The following is a 16,599-nucleotide window of genomic DNA, read 5'->3' as shown; positions in this document are numbered from 1 at the left end:
CAGAGTCAGTTCCTTCTTCCATTCAAACCAGAGGTGGGCGAACCTCAAGCCCAGAGGCCGGATATCTGGCCCTTGGGATTCTTGGTTCTCTGGACGGAGGATAGGATTGTGTGAGTGCAGGCAGAAACTCACCTACTTTGCAAACCTTGCACTTATTGCTTTTCCTACTCTTTCTCTGACCCCACCCATCACTGCCGTACGTGCCCCAAAGGTTGCCTTCAATCAGAGAAAAGTTTTCCCACCCCTGCTTCAGATGGTTTGATTTTTTGAGCTCGGCTACATAATGCATCCTATTGCAGATTCACGATCTTCAAAGCGCAGATAATTGTGGAAAGGTTTTCCTACCTTATTAATGTAGTTATTGTTAGGAACAAAATGAAACACCATGCATTACTGGGAAAGGAGAAAGGAACTGAGCTGTGGAGGAAAGAAAATGGTGGAGGGGTTGGGGAGTAAGTTGGGGAGCAGAAGCAGTCCTGGGTGGCATTTGATGGATATATTTTTTTTCATTTAAAGTAGAGGCTCAGAAATCGAAACATTCATTTGCTTCATAATATCTGGAGAAGGTGATTTCTTCCCGCCCGGTCCCCTTCCTTTGATCAACAGCCATTCCCATTGGCTTTCCGTCTTTTATTCTGTTTGGCGTGAAGGTTTTGTCTTTCTGGTGCTGTAGCGCTATGCAAAGGAACAATTTCTTTCCCGTCGCATTTTCACGCACATGACATGTTTCTGGCAGAATTGCATTCCGTGGCTTCTTTGCAAATCAGACACTGGCTGCTGTGCAACTCTCTCTAAGCAAACTGGAGGCTTCTTTCCATTTTTGTTTTAGGTTTTGTTTTTAAACTGGATCTCCAGTATATATTTGTTTAAAGACAAGTCAGGAGAACCACTGGAAACTTAAAACCTAGAGACAAGCAGGGGGGGGGGGAAGAGTTGGAAGTGTTCAGAAAGAGGCTTCCCATTCCAGATTTCTTGTGTTTCCCACTCTCTGATCGAGCAGGTTTTGCAAGTGTGTGTGTGCACGTGCATTAGGCAATACAAAAACCTGCAAAACCTGTTTGGCTAGAGGCAAAAATGTGCACACATTCTGAGCAGCAGCACCAGTTTCAAACTACCTGCCTTCATCTCTCTGAAAATAACTATTCGCCATCTCTAGTTCTGAACTGATAAAAGTAACTATTCGCCATCTCTAGTTCTGAACTGATAAAAGTCGTGTGGTAGGGGAAGGACTGTTCTCTGGATACCTCTCCCTCTTAAGACTTGTTTAGGAATGCAGGGTATTTGCATGGGTGTAGCCATGATTTTTGTTGGGGAGAGCAGCCCAGAGTTGTTGCCCCATAAATCTGTTGTGCTTTTTTGGGGGGAAATACCCCCTAGGAGCATGCAGGGGGCAGGCTTTGGTTGGGGAGAGGGAGACTTCTGCTGGAGGGAGGCAGAACCTCAGTTAATAGTTAAACAGTGCTTCTCAACAATAGCCATGGGTATTTGTAACAAAGCTGTATGTGGCTAAAGACTGATTCTTGTAATGGTGTGGAATACTGCACTGCCAGCAGTCATTTTGTGCTGAGACACCTACAGCCTGTTTATCATATTTGTTCTCCAAAGCTCTTCCCATTCAGCCATCATTACTGGACATCCAATGTCCTGTGCCCATCTAATCATTGTTGCCTTAACCTCCTCCTTAACTTCCCATTCCAGGAGGAGTCGATGTATTCTCAAAATTACCCTGATTTTATTATTTATTAATTCTGTTTCGAATTTAGAGGGCTGATTATCAAATCCAATCTTTTTATCTTGTTTAAACATTTCGTATATTTGATGGTATTCCAACCAACCAGCCTGTTTATCAAGATATAAGTACCTGCACCTCTTTTTTCCTCTCTTTTCTTTTTTACCAAAAAAAAAGTACTGGCTAAGGGGGAGTGGGGTGGAATCAGTACTATATATTTTTTTTTAGCATATGAATCGGTTTTCCTCTATCAGATCTAGGTTTAGATCTCCTCAGGTGGCCAGAGATCTCTTTTAGGAAGTCCATCTCGGAGGCATTGGGTAGTGTTTGTATTTGCTTGTTATATTTGCTTCTTCTTTTCTTTCTGCACACTTACTAGCTCTTCTAACTACAAATGGGGGAGATTTAGACTCCTTCCCCTGTAGATATCAGCAGCTAGTGCCCCCTGGGACCAAATCTAGGGACAAGAATGAGGAAATGATAGGACTTGCTTAGGATTTCTGCTTCCTCCAAGAGGTCCTTGTTGTAAACATGGTTGCCAGCCAGCCAGCACCCTACTTCCGCTTAACCTTCACTAAAAGCAACACATACATATATGCACAGAACATCAACCCCCAGGTGGTTGTATAATTTGCATTCCCACCCCCCACCCCGCCAGAACCTGTTCCTAAGTTTATGCTAAAATATTCCTGCTCTACAACCACTAATCTATTATCTCTGCCGAAGTTTGCCAACAAAGGTCTTGCAACAGCATCAATAATGCCACCTTAGGAAGCTGTGTTTAGGTACCACATGATGCCTAGTGTATACACCTGCAGCATCATAAACTAAACTAGCAGGCCAGAATTGGTTCATGCTGGCAAATCACAGGAAAAGATTGCGGGGTCATGGAGAGAAGTGGGGAACCGAACAAAGAAGCGGGACCAGTTTGGAACATTTCCGTAGGTGGGCTAGATGTGGTCTGTGGCCTGCCTGTTGCAGAACAGGTGTGTCTATATGGAAATGTGCATCCTGATCCCATTCGTGTTGTTTCAAAGGTGTGTTCCAATGGGACTTGCTCTTGTTGTAAACAAAAATTGCCCTTTTCCCTTATGGGGTATCCAAGAGCCCACACAGAGTCCTTACATAGGTTCCCTATTGGTAGGAGAGAATAACAGAGGCCAACCAGGGAATATTGAGAAGCAAAGCAGCTAGTAAGCTTGATCTTTATTGATCTGTTGCAACAGGGTGCTCCCCTCACCCGCAGGAAAGGAGGAGGGTCCCAGAAAAATGGCGCACAAGGCCTTATAAAGACTTTTGAAATTGCAGCCCTATAGATCAAGACCACCCCCAGAAACATCATACATACATCACAGAAGGGGTGTAACCTAAGACCACCCCTCAGATACATCATACCTACATCACAGAAAAGACAGTCTTAAAACAGAAATTTGAATGTTGTTTTTCTCCTGTCGTTGTTTATCTCCTGTCTGGCAGGTTACTTGGTTGGATTGCCTGGGTAGCCTGGCCAGTCTTTTGTACTGATAAATACTTAGTTCCTGGGCCAGGTCACAGGCTCACACCCTATTCATATCTTAAATGTGTCCTTAAGACAGGACTTGTGAGGAAAGAGACAATGGGGAGGTTTCCCACTTTGACCTTGCAGAGAAAACATTTGCTCAGTTTAAGAATCAAAATGGTTCCAGGTCGGTCTTCCTGTGCTGATCTATGTACGTGCTTGGTTGGTACGTGTAATGGTTGTGAGGGGGTTACTTGTGCGTAAATTGCCTTCAGTTTAGTCAGCTTGTTTGCTCAACCATGTTTAGGGTTGGAGCTCGCCCTCCGTGACCTGTTAGTCACTTGCAGAATCCGTCAGTGGGCGTTTCTTGAACCTCTTCTAGCATAAAAGCTGCTTGACCCCAAGTCTCCTCCTATGTTCCCTGCGCGGAACGCGTCTGCGCAAGTGAGGGGAAGGCAGGCGCGTGCCAGCGCTCTCTCCACTAGATTCGGGTGAAGGGTCTTGGAGCCCTGTCACCAATTCCTCCATCTCCCTCTCATCTCTATTGGTGTCACGCTGAATTCCTTCCCCATTGCTGGTTCCCTCTCCGGCATCGCTCTGGAGCCCTGCCTCCGCCTCTTGCTCTGCTCGCTCTGATGTCAGTTCTCTGACAGTACGCTTATGAACATTACCATATATCTAAGACCTCAAAATTCCTATCACACTCTTAAGTGAGCATACACAGGATTGGGACATGACTATGTCCTCTGGGTAGCTCCAACAAGAAAGCATTGGTTCCACTGCGGATTGCAGACCTTTTTTCTCTTTTTGTACCAGATTGCGTGGGTCTCTTATCCCCTGCCACATACAGCTGCTACCTTTTTTTTTTTTTTTAATGGCAAGGCCTCGTACACCTTTAATAACTATACTGAATTTCTGCATGCCACCAGCTGTTAAATGTACAGCCCGCCCCTCCAAAAGGAGATAAGGAGAGTTTTAGTGAAATTACTGCCTTCCACCTAAAAGTGAAGGGTTCACCTACTACAGGGTCCTTGTTTCTTATCTGTGATCCTAATCTCCCAGCTGTATAGTGACATTGGGTGGTGGTGCTAGGATGTGTCTGGTGGGCAGGCAATAGGGAGTGGCGAAGAAGCAGTCCCAATTTCAGTGGTGGTGAGCAGGAAAAGGTAGAGCTGAGGTGCCGTGCCTGATCACCCTCTGGGTTGAAGGTCTAAATCTTTTGTCCCTGTCCCTGGCTCAGTCTTTCCTCTCCTCCAGATTTTACTGAAGCATGGAGCCCTCTGGTTTGGCGGTGCTCTTACTGAATGCCTGGTCAGTCCATAACAAGGCTGTAGTTTACCCATCAGAGAGTTACAATTTCCAGCAACACTTAGCAAACTACGGCTCCCATAATTCTTTGGAAGACTGTGCTCTGAATGAGCTTTGAAGGGGTGGGTGGGTGTACAGAGCCTCAGAATACTGTATTTTTTGCTCTATAAGACTCACTTTTTCCCTCCTAAAAAGTAAGGGGAAATGTGTGTGCGTCTTATGGAGCGAATGCAGGCTGTGCAGCTATCCCAGAAGCCAGAACAGCAAGAGGGATTGCTGCTTTCACTGCGCAGTGATCCCACTTGCTGTTCTGGCTTCTGAGATTCAGAATATTTTTTTTCTTGTTTTCCTCCTCCAAAAACTAGGTGCGTCTTGTCGTCTGGTGCACCTTATAGAGCGAAAAATACGGTAATTCTTGTTTTGACAATGTGCCCAGGAGAGCTCGGGACAAAGGCCACCATCTTGTTCACACCAGCCAGATGCTGATGCGAAACTCACTAGCGGGACCTGAGTTCAGTGGCGCCCTCTCCACTTCTGATTCCCAGCGCTGATATTCAGAGACACAGCCTCTCCGATGCCAGAAATTGTAGGCATCCGTCTTTCAAAAGGGGAATCGAAAAAGGGAAACAGCACTACAGAACAAAAAGGCAGTTCCCAGTTCTTAGTCTGCCGCAGCAGTGGCACTGGGGAGAAAGTTTGCAACACTCGACGGAGTAGAATCCAGCTCAACTGGTTCAATTTTAACCTCGCCTTCCCTTTTCATTTGCAGGAGTTCAGCTGAAGAAGGCGAAGGGGATGAAGAGGAGGATGAATGATTGTCCTTTTGTGAATATTGCTGTATATTATCTAGAGCACTTTATAAAGTACTATTGTTGTTTATAAGGAATACTATTAAATGCATTCCTCTGAAAGGTACCCTGTTTGTTAGCTAACATTTTTTGTTATCTCATGTTTAGCACTCATACAAGCCAGGAGGAGTTCAAAGCAGTTCACATTTACGTCTGTAAAATAACTGTATCCCACTTCACAGGCTCTCACGAAGCTCCCAAACCTACTTACAAAAGACCCGAGGAATAAAACTAATACCAGGCAGCACAGATATAGCATTGGGTACATGTAACAGCAGGATTAAAAGGGACGTGGGTAGCGCAGTGGGTTAAACTACAGAGCCTAGGACTTGCCGATCAGAAGGTCGGCGGTTCGAATCCCCGCGACGGGGTGAGCTCCCGTTGCTCGGTCCCTGCTCCTGCCAACCTAGCAGTTCGAAAGCACGTCAAAGTGCAAGTAGATAACTAGGTACCACTCCAGTGGGAAGGCAAAGGGCATTTCCGTGTGCTGCTCTGGTTCGCCAGAAGCGGCTTAGTCATGCTGGCCACATGACCCGGAAGCTATACGCTGGCTCCCTCGGCCAATAAAGCGAGATGAGCGCCGCAACCCCAGAGTCGGTCACAACTGGGGTTGCGGCGCTCATCTCGCTGTATTGGCCGAGGGAGCCGGCGTACAGCTTCTGGGTCATGTGGCTGGCATGACTAAACTGATTCTGGCAAACCAGGGCAGCGCACGGAAATGCCGTTCACCTTCCCGCCGGAGCGGTACCTATTTATCTACTTGCACTTTGACGTGTTTTCGAACTGCTAAGTTAGCAGGAGCAGGGACCGAGCAACGGGAGCTCACCCCCTCGCGGGGATTTGAATCGCCGACCTTCTGATCAGCAAGTCCTTCGTTTAAAAGATAAGCTGCCCTGCCTTTTGCACAGGACATGGGCCTAGCCAAGAGCTTTGGGTGTGTGTGTTTTTGTTAGGGGGCAGAATCTCAGATTTTTATTGATTGGGGGGGGCACCTGCCTATGGCCCAGGAGTATTATTTTAAAAGGTAAAGGGACTCCTGACCATTAGGTCCAGTTGTGGCCGATGCTGGGGTTGCGGTGCTCATCTCGCTGTATTGGCCGAGGGAGCCGGCGTACAGCTTCTGGGTCATGTGGCTGGCATGACTAAACTGATTCTGGCGACCCAGAGCAGTGCACAGAAATGCCGTTTACCTTCCCGCTGGAGCGGTACCTATTTATCTACTTGCACACTGATGTGCAACTGCTAGGTTGGCAGGAGCAGGGACTGAGCAACGGGAGCTCACCCCGCCGCGGGGATTCGTACTGCCAACCTTCTGATTGGCAAGTCCTAGGCTCTGTGGTTTAACCCACAGCGCCAACCGCGTCCCCGAGAGTATTATTTTAGGATCTCACATTTTCCCAGCTGAAAGCTACCAGTTCCCAGGCTGAGACATGCTGCAGAGAGCAAGGAAACATCTCTTTCTGGTCTGTTTTAAGAATGCCTGCATTTTCCCCACGCTCTGCTATGCTCTTCCCTTCTTTACTACATCTAAGCTTTTTCAGGGGGAGGAACTTGTTCAGGGTATTGCCCTCTTTCAGCCAGTGAAATCCCAGAATGGATGTGTTTCCCAATCATCGAGCGCAGGCAGCTTTGAGTAGGCGGGATCCAAGCGCGGTAGGCGGGGGGGGGGGGGATAGTCCTGGCGGCCGGAAGGGGGCACAAAGGAAAGACCCGCCTCTGTTTTCTGCTCCTGTCCTATCAGATCCTTTGCTCTGCCCATTCCTCACTATAGAATGTAGAGATAAATGAAGAGTGGCGCGCCTCGCACAGGGCGGTGATTTCTGAGCTCGCATTTTTAAATCCTTTAATAGCAGATTTCGGTTTTCCCCTGCACAAATAGAAAGACCTTATTAGCCATAGAAACCGACGGCGAAATTCAGGCTTGTGCAGTTGCTGCAATTGATCTGGCAGCAGCCTGAAATGAAATGAAACCACAAAGCGGCACACACATCCCAACCAGGGAAGAAGGGATGAGTGAAGGTCTCGCATCTGGAACAAAAGGAGGAACAAAAGATCTGCATCAGGAACAAATCAAACCCCAACAGTTGAAGTAGGAATCAAAGGATGTCGTAAAGGGAAAGGGGGTCCCTGCTCTGAATGAGGCCAGACAGGACACCCCAAAGGACATTGGTCTGACAGAGAACCAGGCAGAGGGCCTTCTTGGTAGTGGCACCCACCCTGTGGAACGCCCTCCCATCAGATGTCAAAGAAAAAAACAACTACAGTGGTACCTCGGGTTACATACACCTCAGGTTACAGACGCTTCAGGTTACAGACTCCGCTAACCCAGGAATAGTAAAAACAAAATAAAAGAAAAAAATTGAAGTGTGCATGCACACGAAAGCTCATACCTAGAACTAACTTAGTTGGTCTTTAAGGTGCTACTGGAAGGATTTTTTTTCTTTTATTTTGTTTTGACTATGGCAGACCAACACGGCTACCTATCTGTAACCAGGAATAGTACCTCGAGTTAAGAACTTTGCTTCAGGATAAGAACAGAAATCGTGCTCCGGAGGCACAGCAGCAGCAGGAGGCCCATTAGCTAAAGTGGTGCTTCAGGTTAAGAACAGTTTCAGGTTAAGAACAGACCTCCGGAACGAATTAAGTTCTTAACCCGAGGTACCACTGTATCTGACTTTTAGAAGCATACTGGGGATGTGAATGAATGAATGAATGAATGAATGAATGATTTCCCCTGCATAGCCTGAATGGGGAATGTGCTGCTACTTAACCACATTTCCCCGCTATTATTTTCTAGGTTATAAATAAATAAAAGATTTGCCTCAAGTAGCGTGAATGGGGAATACGCTGCTGCTTAATCACCCCCCCCCAAATTATTTTTTAGGAAATAAATAAATAAAAGATTTGCTTCATGTAGCCTAAGTGGGGAATACAGTACGCTTCTGCTTAGTCGCTTCCCCACCCTCCCCTATTATATTTTGGGTTATAAATGAATGAATGAATGAATGAATGAATGAATATTTCTCCCGCGTAGCCTGAATGGGGAACACGCTGCTGCTTAATAGCTCCCCCCCCCCATTATTTTTGTGGTTATAAATGAATAAATAAATAAAAAAAATTCTCCCTCGTAGCCTGAATGGGGAATACAGTACGCTGCTGCTTAATCGCTTCCCCACCCTTCCCTTTTTAATTTTTTTGGGTTATAAATGAATAAATAAATAAAATATTTCCCCCGCGTAGCCTGAATGGGGAACACGCTGCTGCTTAATCGCTTCCCCCCCCCCCGCCGCTTATTATTTTTGGGGTTATAAATGAATACGTAAATAAATAAAATATTTTATTTGGGGGACACGCTACTCTTTCAATCGCAGCCACTCCCGGCGAGGAGGGGGCGGGGACAGAGGAGGCTTTGCAGCTGGCAATTTGTGACCTCACGGGCCTCTCTACCCCTTTCCCCGCCTACTTATCTCTGCGGCTCCTCGGGCGGCGGCGTGACGTCAGGAGTGGCGCGCTCCCTCCCTCTTAGCTGGTTGGGAGCTGCTGACTTCCGGGTTCCCTCAGTCGAGCTCCGCCATCCGCGCCGCGCAGCTGAGCGGGTGAGAATTTCTCTCTTTCTCTTTCTCTCTCTCTCCCCCCCCCCCGCCTTCTTGTCCGCCATTCTCTTCAAGCGCCGCCTCTGGTGGGGGTGAAAGGAGGCCGTGCAGAGGGAGGGGGAGTCGGGGGAGCATATTCAGGGGGGAGAAGAAAGTTGGGGGGGGGTAGAAAATGAAGGGTTAATGATGGACTATATGACTGGTAGAATTCGAGACCTGGGAGAAGAGAGGGTTGAAGAAGACTGGAAGAAATTCAAGATTTATTTACAAAAGTATTGTAATTTGGTAGAAGGCTTAAGAAGGATGCTAGATCATAAATAACTGCCCACCATTGAATTAGATTTGAATTTGACGATAAGTGAGATTGAGGAAAATATAAAATTTTTGGAGAATTATTAGATTAAATGAATTGAACGGGATTTAAGAATGCAAACAAGATGATAAATTGCTGGGAAAAGGTCATAATGATGTAAGTGGGAGTGGGAGACGTGAGGGAGTCCAAAGAAGTTTTGAAAAATGTGTTATGATTTATGTTACATTGTTTAACATTTTTGCATTTTGTATTTTAAAAAAATCTCAATAAATATTTATATATATATATAAAAAAAGAAAATGAAGGGTTAAGGTGCGTGGACGGGGGGGACCGAAGAGGAAGAAAAGCTCGGTTTCAGGTGAAGGGATGGATCTCTTGAGGTCTCTCTCTTTCCCTAGTCAAAACAAAATAAAAAAATTCCTTCCAGTAGCACCTTAAAGACCAACTAAGTTAGTTCTGCAAAAGCTTAAAAATGAACCAGAACTATGTATGAGAGCCTTGGTAGAAGATAAGGTCCCTGAAATTACCATCAATGTTGCCAAATTCTGTGTAGCCGCTATTAGGCGCAGGAAACAAGAGCTTTCCAATGTCAATATGCAGGCGAAGGCAAATACTTTTATTTATGCTGTCTAATTTTAAATTAAGGGACGCAGGTGGCGCTGTGGGTTAAAGCCTCAGCGCCTAGGGCTTGCCGATCGAAAGGTCGGCGGTTCGAATCCCTGCGGCGGGGTGCGCTCCCGCTGCTCGGTCCCAGCGCCTGCCAACCTAGCAGTTCGAAAGCACCTCCGGGTGCAAGTAGATAAATAGGGACCGCTTACCAGCGGGAAGGTAAACGGCGTTTCCGTGTGTGGCTCTGGCTCGCCAGAGCAGCGATGTCACGCTGGCCACGTGACCCGGAAGTGTCTCCGGACAGCGCTGGCCCCTGGCCTCTTAAGTGAGATGGGCGCACAACCCCAGAGTCTGTCAAGACTGGCCCGTACGGGCAGGGGTACCTTTACCTTTACCTTTAATTTTAAATTGCTGTTATGGCCTAATCTGTATTGAAATTGTCCTTTGTTTTTCCGGTGTTATCTTTTGCTGACTAGCTGTACGAGTTAATCTGGTCTGTGACCGTTTAATAAAATTTGATTTGATTTGAGTTCTTGGTATGAGCTTTCGTGTGCATGCACACTTCTTCAGATACACTGAAACAGAAGTCACCAGACCCTTCTATATAGTGAGAAGGTGGGGAGGGGTATTACTCAGAAGGGTGACCAACAGCCACCGCACTGTCACCCTCTCTCGTGACCAAGAGCAGAACCCAGGGCAGAGGTGCAAAGCACAGGAGCGAACTTCACTAACAGGGCGCCCCAAGCCAGGAGGAAACCGTTCTTATTTTCTTTCCAAAATAGTTCTTATTTTCAAAACAATTCCTTTTGCTACAGTTGCTTTTTATGGATCTTCTTAGGAGGTACTTGTACAAAAAATGTTGTTGTTGTTGTTTTTGTTATTTTGCACCTACTTGGCTTGGCAGCCTCGGGAGGGGATCCGCCTGCACTGGCTTAACTTGAGCGCAGATAAGAATGCAAAAGTACAGATAATTTATTTATGGCTAAGGTCATAAATAAAGCAGCAAGGAGCAGCTTTAGACCGCAGTCCTATACGCACATGATTGTTGTTGTTATTTATTAAATTTATATTCTACCTTTCATCTGAAGATCACAGCACGGTTTGCAGTATAAAAACACAGACATGCATAACAGAAAAGCAGGAACACACACACTAGACACATTTAAAAGGCCATGCGTTGTTTAATCAGCCCAAGGCCTGGGAGAACATTTTTGCCTGGCTCCTAAAAATATGTAGCAAAAGTGCTGGACGAGCCTCCCTAGGGGGAGTATCCTGCAAGTGGGAAGCCACTGCAGAGAAGGCCTATTCTCATCTCGCCACCCTCCGGACCTCTTCAGGAGGAAGCACGCGGAGAAGGGCCTCAGAAGATGATCTCAGGGTCAGGGTAGGTTGATATGGAGAGAGGCAGTCCTTGGGGTATTGCAGTCCTGAGCCACTTAAGACTTTATAGTTCAAAACCAGTACTTTGCATTGAAACTAATTGGCAGCCAGTACCGTTGGGCCAGAATCCATGTAATATGCTCAAACCGTCTTGCCCCAGTGAATTCCACACCGGCTGAAGTTTCTGAGCCGTCTTCAGAGGCAGCCCCATGTATAACACTTTGCAGGAATCTAGCCTTGATTTCAGTGGCACCTAAATCTGAGTCGTCATGTATGGGAGGGAACCAGCTTCCACCACAGTGGTGCCCCAGAGTTCACCCCTTTGCTTTCTCAGTAGTTGCTATAACGGAAAGAGCTCTTCTTTGGCAATCCCTTGTCGCCAAGGAAGATTGTCTTCCATGAACGCGGTTTTAACAGTGAGTCCGTAAGTGACTGTGGAGGCCAGTTCTGGATCCACACATCCTTCCACAGTGGGGACATAGGTTTCCGGGTGGGAGTCGATCATGGTGAGGGTTTGCCAAGTTTGCCTTCCTCTCAGCTCGTTCCTCCCTTTCTTCCTGAGTTCGAGCGTCTTCAAAGCCCATGACACCTTTGGTAAAGGCTGTTCTCCAGTTGGAGCACTTGCAGGCCAGTGATTCCCAGTTGTCGGTGTTTATACTACATTTTTTTAGGTTTGCCATGAGAGAGTCTTTAAGCCTCTTTTGTTGACCACCGGCATTACGCTTTCCATTTTTAAGTTCGGAATAGAGTACAGTGGTACCTCAGGTTAAGAATTTAATTTGTTCTGGAGGTCCGTTCTTAACCTGAGGCACCAGTTTAGCTAATGGGGCCCCCCACTGCCGCCACGCGATTTCTGTTCTCATCCTGAAGCAAAGTTCTTAACCCGAGGTAATATTTCTGGGTTAGCAGAGTCTGTAACCTGAAGCGTATGTAACCCGAGGTATCACTGTAGTTGCTTTGGAAGACGATAATCAGGCATCCGCACAACATGACCAGTCCAACAAAGTTGATGTTGTAGAATCATTGCTTCAACACTGGTAAAACCCTGCTCATGGGGGACACTTGCTGTAAGGTAATGCCTGCCCCCAAGCATGTGAAAATGTGATTGGGGCACCACTGAAATGGATCAGACAGAAGGGTGTGATGCTTGTCCACAGACAGCGGCGCATAGCACTGTACTTTTTGAGTGTGCTTACAATGTAATTTATGCTTGCTTACATCACCAACACCCAGCTGTCTATGCGTTTGTGCAGGTGTGTTATGTTAGGGCTGTCAATCTGAATAAGAAATCGGGTCGGTCGTGTAGCTGTATATATTTAAGGTCTATATTTAAGATTATATCTGCATAAATTAGCATATGAAAAATAGTTATACAGGAAAAAGCACACTTGCTGTAACATGTTACAACACACTTCATCCAGCAGAGGCATTTTCTCATTTCTGCTGAATTGAGGGGTAAGAATGTCTTTGTGTTTCAGCACACAGACCTATTTGTTTCCATAAAGCATTCATAGTAAATCTATACTCTGCCTTTTAGGACAGCTTTCCTCACAAGCCAGCTCACAAAAACTGATTAATAACAATTTACGGGTAACAAAATCAGCCCCAATTCGGTCAGCAGACAGTGATAAATACAGGAGAATATAAAACAGCAGACTCCAGTAAACTAAAAACACAAAATAGAATAGCAGCTATAAAGAAGTTTTTAATTAAGTTATTGCCTGTGAGCTGCAAGCCCACCTATATTTAGTTTAACCAAGGACAGTGATCTAAATGGGATTTACTCATTTGTGAAGGATTACAGCCATTCCTTTTCACATCACCAGACACCTGCAGACAGCCTGCTTGCTCTTCTTTGACAATTTGCATAAGTACTTGTATTAAAATAGTATTCAAAGTATTCCTTCTGAATCATTGGAAGCATCATATCAGTTGTGCAACACACTGGAAATGGTTTGTTCAGTTTACTGACTAGGACAGCAGTCGTATACATTTCCCCATAGGATTCCTCTGCAAACATTATACAGTGGTGCCCCGCAAGACGAACGCCTCGCAAGACGGAAAACCCGCTAGACGAAAGGGTTTTCCGTTTTGGAGGCACTTTGCAAAACGAATTTCCCTATGGGCTTGCTTCACAAGACGAAAATGTCTTGCGAGTTCCTGCGGGTTTTTTTTCCTCCCCCCCCCTTTTCTAAGCCGCTAAGCCGCTTATCAGCTGATCCGCTAAGCCGCTAATAGCGCTAAGCCGCTAATAGCGCTAAGCCGCTAAACCGTCAATGGGCTTGCTTTGCCAGATGAAAAAACCGCTAGACGAAGAGAATCGCGGAATGGATTCTTTTCGTCTTGCGAGGCACCACTGTAGCTGTGCAGTGTGAATGTGTGCATTTGAGTTTATAAAGTATGTTTATAAAGCTTATATAAAGCGTGTGCTCTTTATTTCACATGCCAGCGCAATAAAACCATCATGCAAGATTTTATGAGCACCTAAAGCTCTTTAACACACACTGCTTGAAGCCCATAGTTGCAAAACATTTGATGCAAATATCACATGCACTTTTTTAAGCATATCACTGCCATCAAGGCAGAAAAGTAACACTGCTGGAAATAAAGAAGGGGAAAGAACTGCTTTCCACATCTGGTACCCGATGATCCTGCCCCTCCCCAAAAGGATCCCGTGGGGTAGAGCTACCAAACGTAGGGTGCTTCAGGTGTTGTTAGACCACCTTCCACCATCCTAGACCAATTGTCATGCTGTATGGGAACTGGACTCCCAACAATGTCCAGAAGGCCACTGATTCTGCACCTTGCCATACGTGATGCCGAACACACAGACAAACACAGCGCCCACTCTCACCCTGCCTGTCATGACAGGCATTTTGCAGATAAAGGTATTATTCTTTAGTATGATCAAGATACAGAATCCAGGTAAATGACAGGGCTGTATTTTCCCCACATAGATGAATGATTGCGTAGAAGTCTCTGCTCAAGAACCTTTTACAGATTAATTTATTTCTAACTTTGTGCCTCTGCTTACCACTGTCTTGTGTGCTGTTTTCATTTTTGGAATCTGAGTATATTTTGTGTCTGGTTTTTTGTTTGCTTGTTCATGGGCATTTAAGCACAGATAATGATGAACTTTGACCACAATTTGTGTCAGGGCTGAATGCCTTTCTTTCACTCATGTGAACCTTCCCACTCAGTTATGCAAGGAAACCACAATCTGAGCTGGGAACTTGCAAAATGTGACAGTACGAGCTTTTACAATCTCAGAGGTTGGGAAATCTGCCGCCAAGAGCACAAAAGTTGTCATGGCCAAGATACTTGATTTCCTCGCTGTGCAAAAATACTGCTTGTTGCTCTTGTTGGAGGGTCTACCTGATAATTTGGGCATTTATCACCTAAACCAGTGATGGCCAGACTTGGCCCTCCAGCTGTTTTGGGACTACAACTCCCACTATCCCTAGCTAACAGGACCAGTGGTCAGGGATGATGGGAATTGTAGTCCCAAAACAGCTGGAGGGCCAAGTTTGGCCATCACTGACCTAAACCGTTGTAACCTGTAAAGAGTGAAGGAGGAGGGATCATTTACTTTTGATAGGTCAGATGAACAGAGCTGTTTAATTACCTAATTGCAAGTGGGTTCCTGCCCCCCTGAAAAGGGATGTTTCTCTGTTCTCTTCAAGGCCAAACTGGACGTTACATGAAATGTCAAACTTATATTGATGTTTCTTAATAATAATAATAATAATAAAACAGCTGCAGGCAGCCCAATCAAGACTGGAACCACGGAAAGGGCAATTGACCTTCTCCCCGTTTCCACAATCCTAATGAAAATTACTGACCTCCCCAAGCTGACGTTGGCATCAGTTTTTAAGCTTAATTGTGCAATTCTTTATCCAAGCGTTGTCTTTTCCCTTGCAAGGACAGACTAGGAAGCTGCAGATTACTTTGCTGCTTCTCTCAATAGCCATCAAGTGTTTGTGCTAGGGATGAGAAACCTGCGTCCCTCAAGTTCCCATCATCTCTGACCACAGGTCATGTGGATTGGGGCTGAGGGGTGTTGGAAACTGAGCGTGCCTGGAGGACCGCAGGTTCCTTATACCTGATGTGTGTAGCATTTGCCTTTATTTCACTATTTACGGGGAAAAGGGCTCCTGCTGATTTACCCCCGTTGCTGGTGGTTGTAGTTCTGATTTCATTCATGTTCATAAGGGCGCTAGGAACAGTGTGGAGAACTTGGGAGCTTGTGAATGCAGCCTCTGCTTCTACCTGGTCCCTTGGCTACGTGGCTTGATGCCTTCTGCTTTTCTATAGAGAAAGCCATTTGAACTAAGGTGACATGATGTTTACGCCACATAGACTCATAGAACTGTAGAGTTGGAAGGGACCATGAGGGTCATGTTGTTGTTGTTCTTTAGTCTTTTAGTCATGTCCGACTCTTCGTGACCCTATGGACCAGAGCACGCCAGGCACTCCTGTCTTCCACTTCCACTTCCTCCCGCAGTTTGGCCAAACTCATGCTTGACGTCCCCTTCTCCTTTTGCCCTCCATCTTTCCCAACATCAGGGTCTTTTCCAGGGAGTCTTCTCTTCTCATGAGGTGGCCAAAGTATTGGAGCCTCAGCTTCAGGATCTGTCCTTCCAGTGAGCACTCAGGGCTGATTTCCTTCAGAATGGATTGGTTTGATCTTCTTGCAGTCCATGGGACTCTCAAGAGTCTCCTCCAGCACCATAATTCAAAAGCATCCATTCTTCGGCGATCAGACTTCTTTATGGTCCAGCTTTCACTTCCATACATCACTACTGGGAAAACCATAGCTTTAACTATACGGACCTTTGTTGGCAAGGTGATGTCTCTGCTTTTTAAGATTCTGTCTAGGTTTGTCATTGCTTTTCACCCAAGAAGCAGGCGTCTTTTAATTTCGTGACTGCTGTCACCATCTGCAGTGATCATGGAGCCCAAGAAAGTAAAATCTCTCACTTTGGCCACCTTATGAGAAGAGAAGACTCCCTGGAAAAGACCCTGATGTTGGGAAAGATGGAGGGCACAAGGAGAAGGGGACAACAGAAGACGAGATGGTTGGACAGTGTTCTCGAAGCTACCAGCATGAGTTTGACCAAACTGCGGGAGGCAGTGGAAGACAGGAGTGCCTGGCATGCTCTGGTCCATGGGGTCACGAAGAGTCGGACCCGACTAAACGACTAAACAACAACAAAATTCTAAACTTTTTTTTCTTTTCATTTTGTTAGATATCATTTTGGATTATTTCTCGTGCCAAAGGGGGCATGGCAGTCGAGGATCATGGGAAAATGCTGAAAATG

At 46.0% G+C, this 16,599-nt stretch overlaps 2 protein-coding genes and 1 long non-coding RNA gene across 4 annotated transcripts in view; 2 read left to right on the top strand and 1 right to left on the bottom strand.

Moving 5' to 3' along the window:
• Positions 1-5,450, top strand: part of LOC307200663 (leucine-rich repeat-containing protein 37A2-like) — a 41,399-nt gene extending 35,949 nt beyond the window's left edge. Inside the window, exon 18 of the mRNA XM_079949388.1 lies at positions 5,305-5,450. Coding sequence (XP_079805514.1) covers positions 5,305-5,350 — 46 coding nt within the window. The 3' untranslated portion in view covers positions 5,351-5,450. The remainder of the gene's footprint in view (positions 1-5,304) is intronic.
• Positions 3-4,025, bottom strand: LOC307201157. The gene is made up of 3 exons (XR_013832597.1): positions 3,932-4,025; positions 1,165-2,786; positions 3-1,127 (listed from the first exon to the last, which is right to left on the bottom strand). It is a non-coding gene; the product is annotated as an uncharacterized lncRNA (long non-coding RNA).
• Positions 5,451-8,874: 3,424 nt separating the features above from the next.
• PLEKHM1 (pleckstrin homology and RUN domain containing M1) overlaps positions 8,875-16,599 on the top strand; it is a 49,194-nt gene continuing 41,469 nt past the window's right edge. The window contains exon 1 of one of the 2 annotated variants that reach the window (XM_079949354.1): positions 8,875-8,979. The gene's annotated coding sequence lies outside the window, so the exon portion shown is untranslated. The remainder of the gene's footprint in view (positions 8,980-16,599) is intronic. The other variant, XM_079949353.1, reaches the window with a different exon arrangement.

Source organism: Podarcis cretensis, assembly GCF_951804945.1.
Source record: "Podarcis cretensis genome assembly, chromosome: 13".
In the NCBI taxonomy this organism is placed as follows: Eukaryota; Metazoa; Chordata; class Lepidosauria; order Squamata; family Lacertidae; genus Podarcis; species Podarcis cretensis.
The sequence above is the reverse complement of the archived record's forward strand: the minus strand, read 5'-3'. Positions and strand labels throughout refer to the sequence as shown.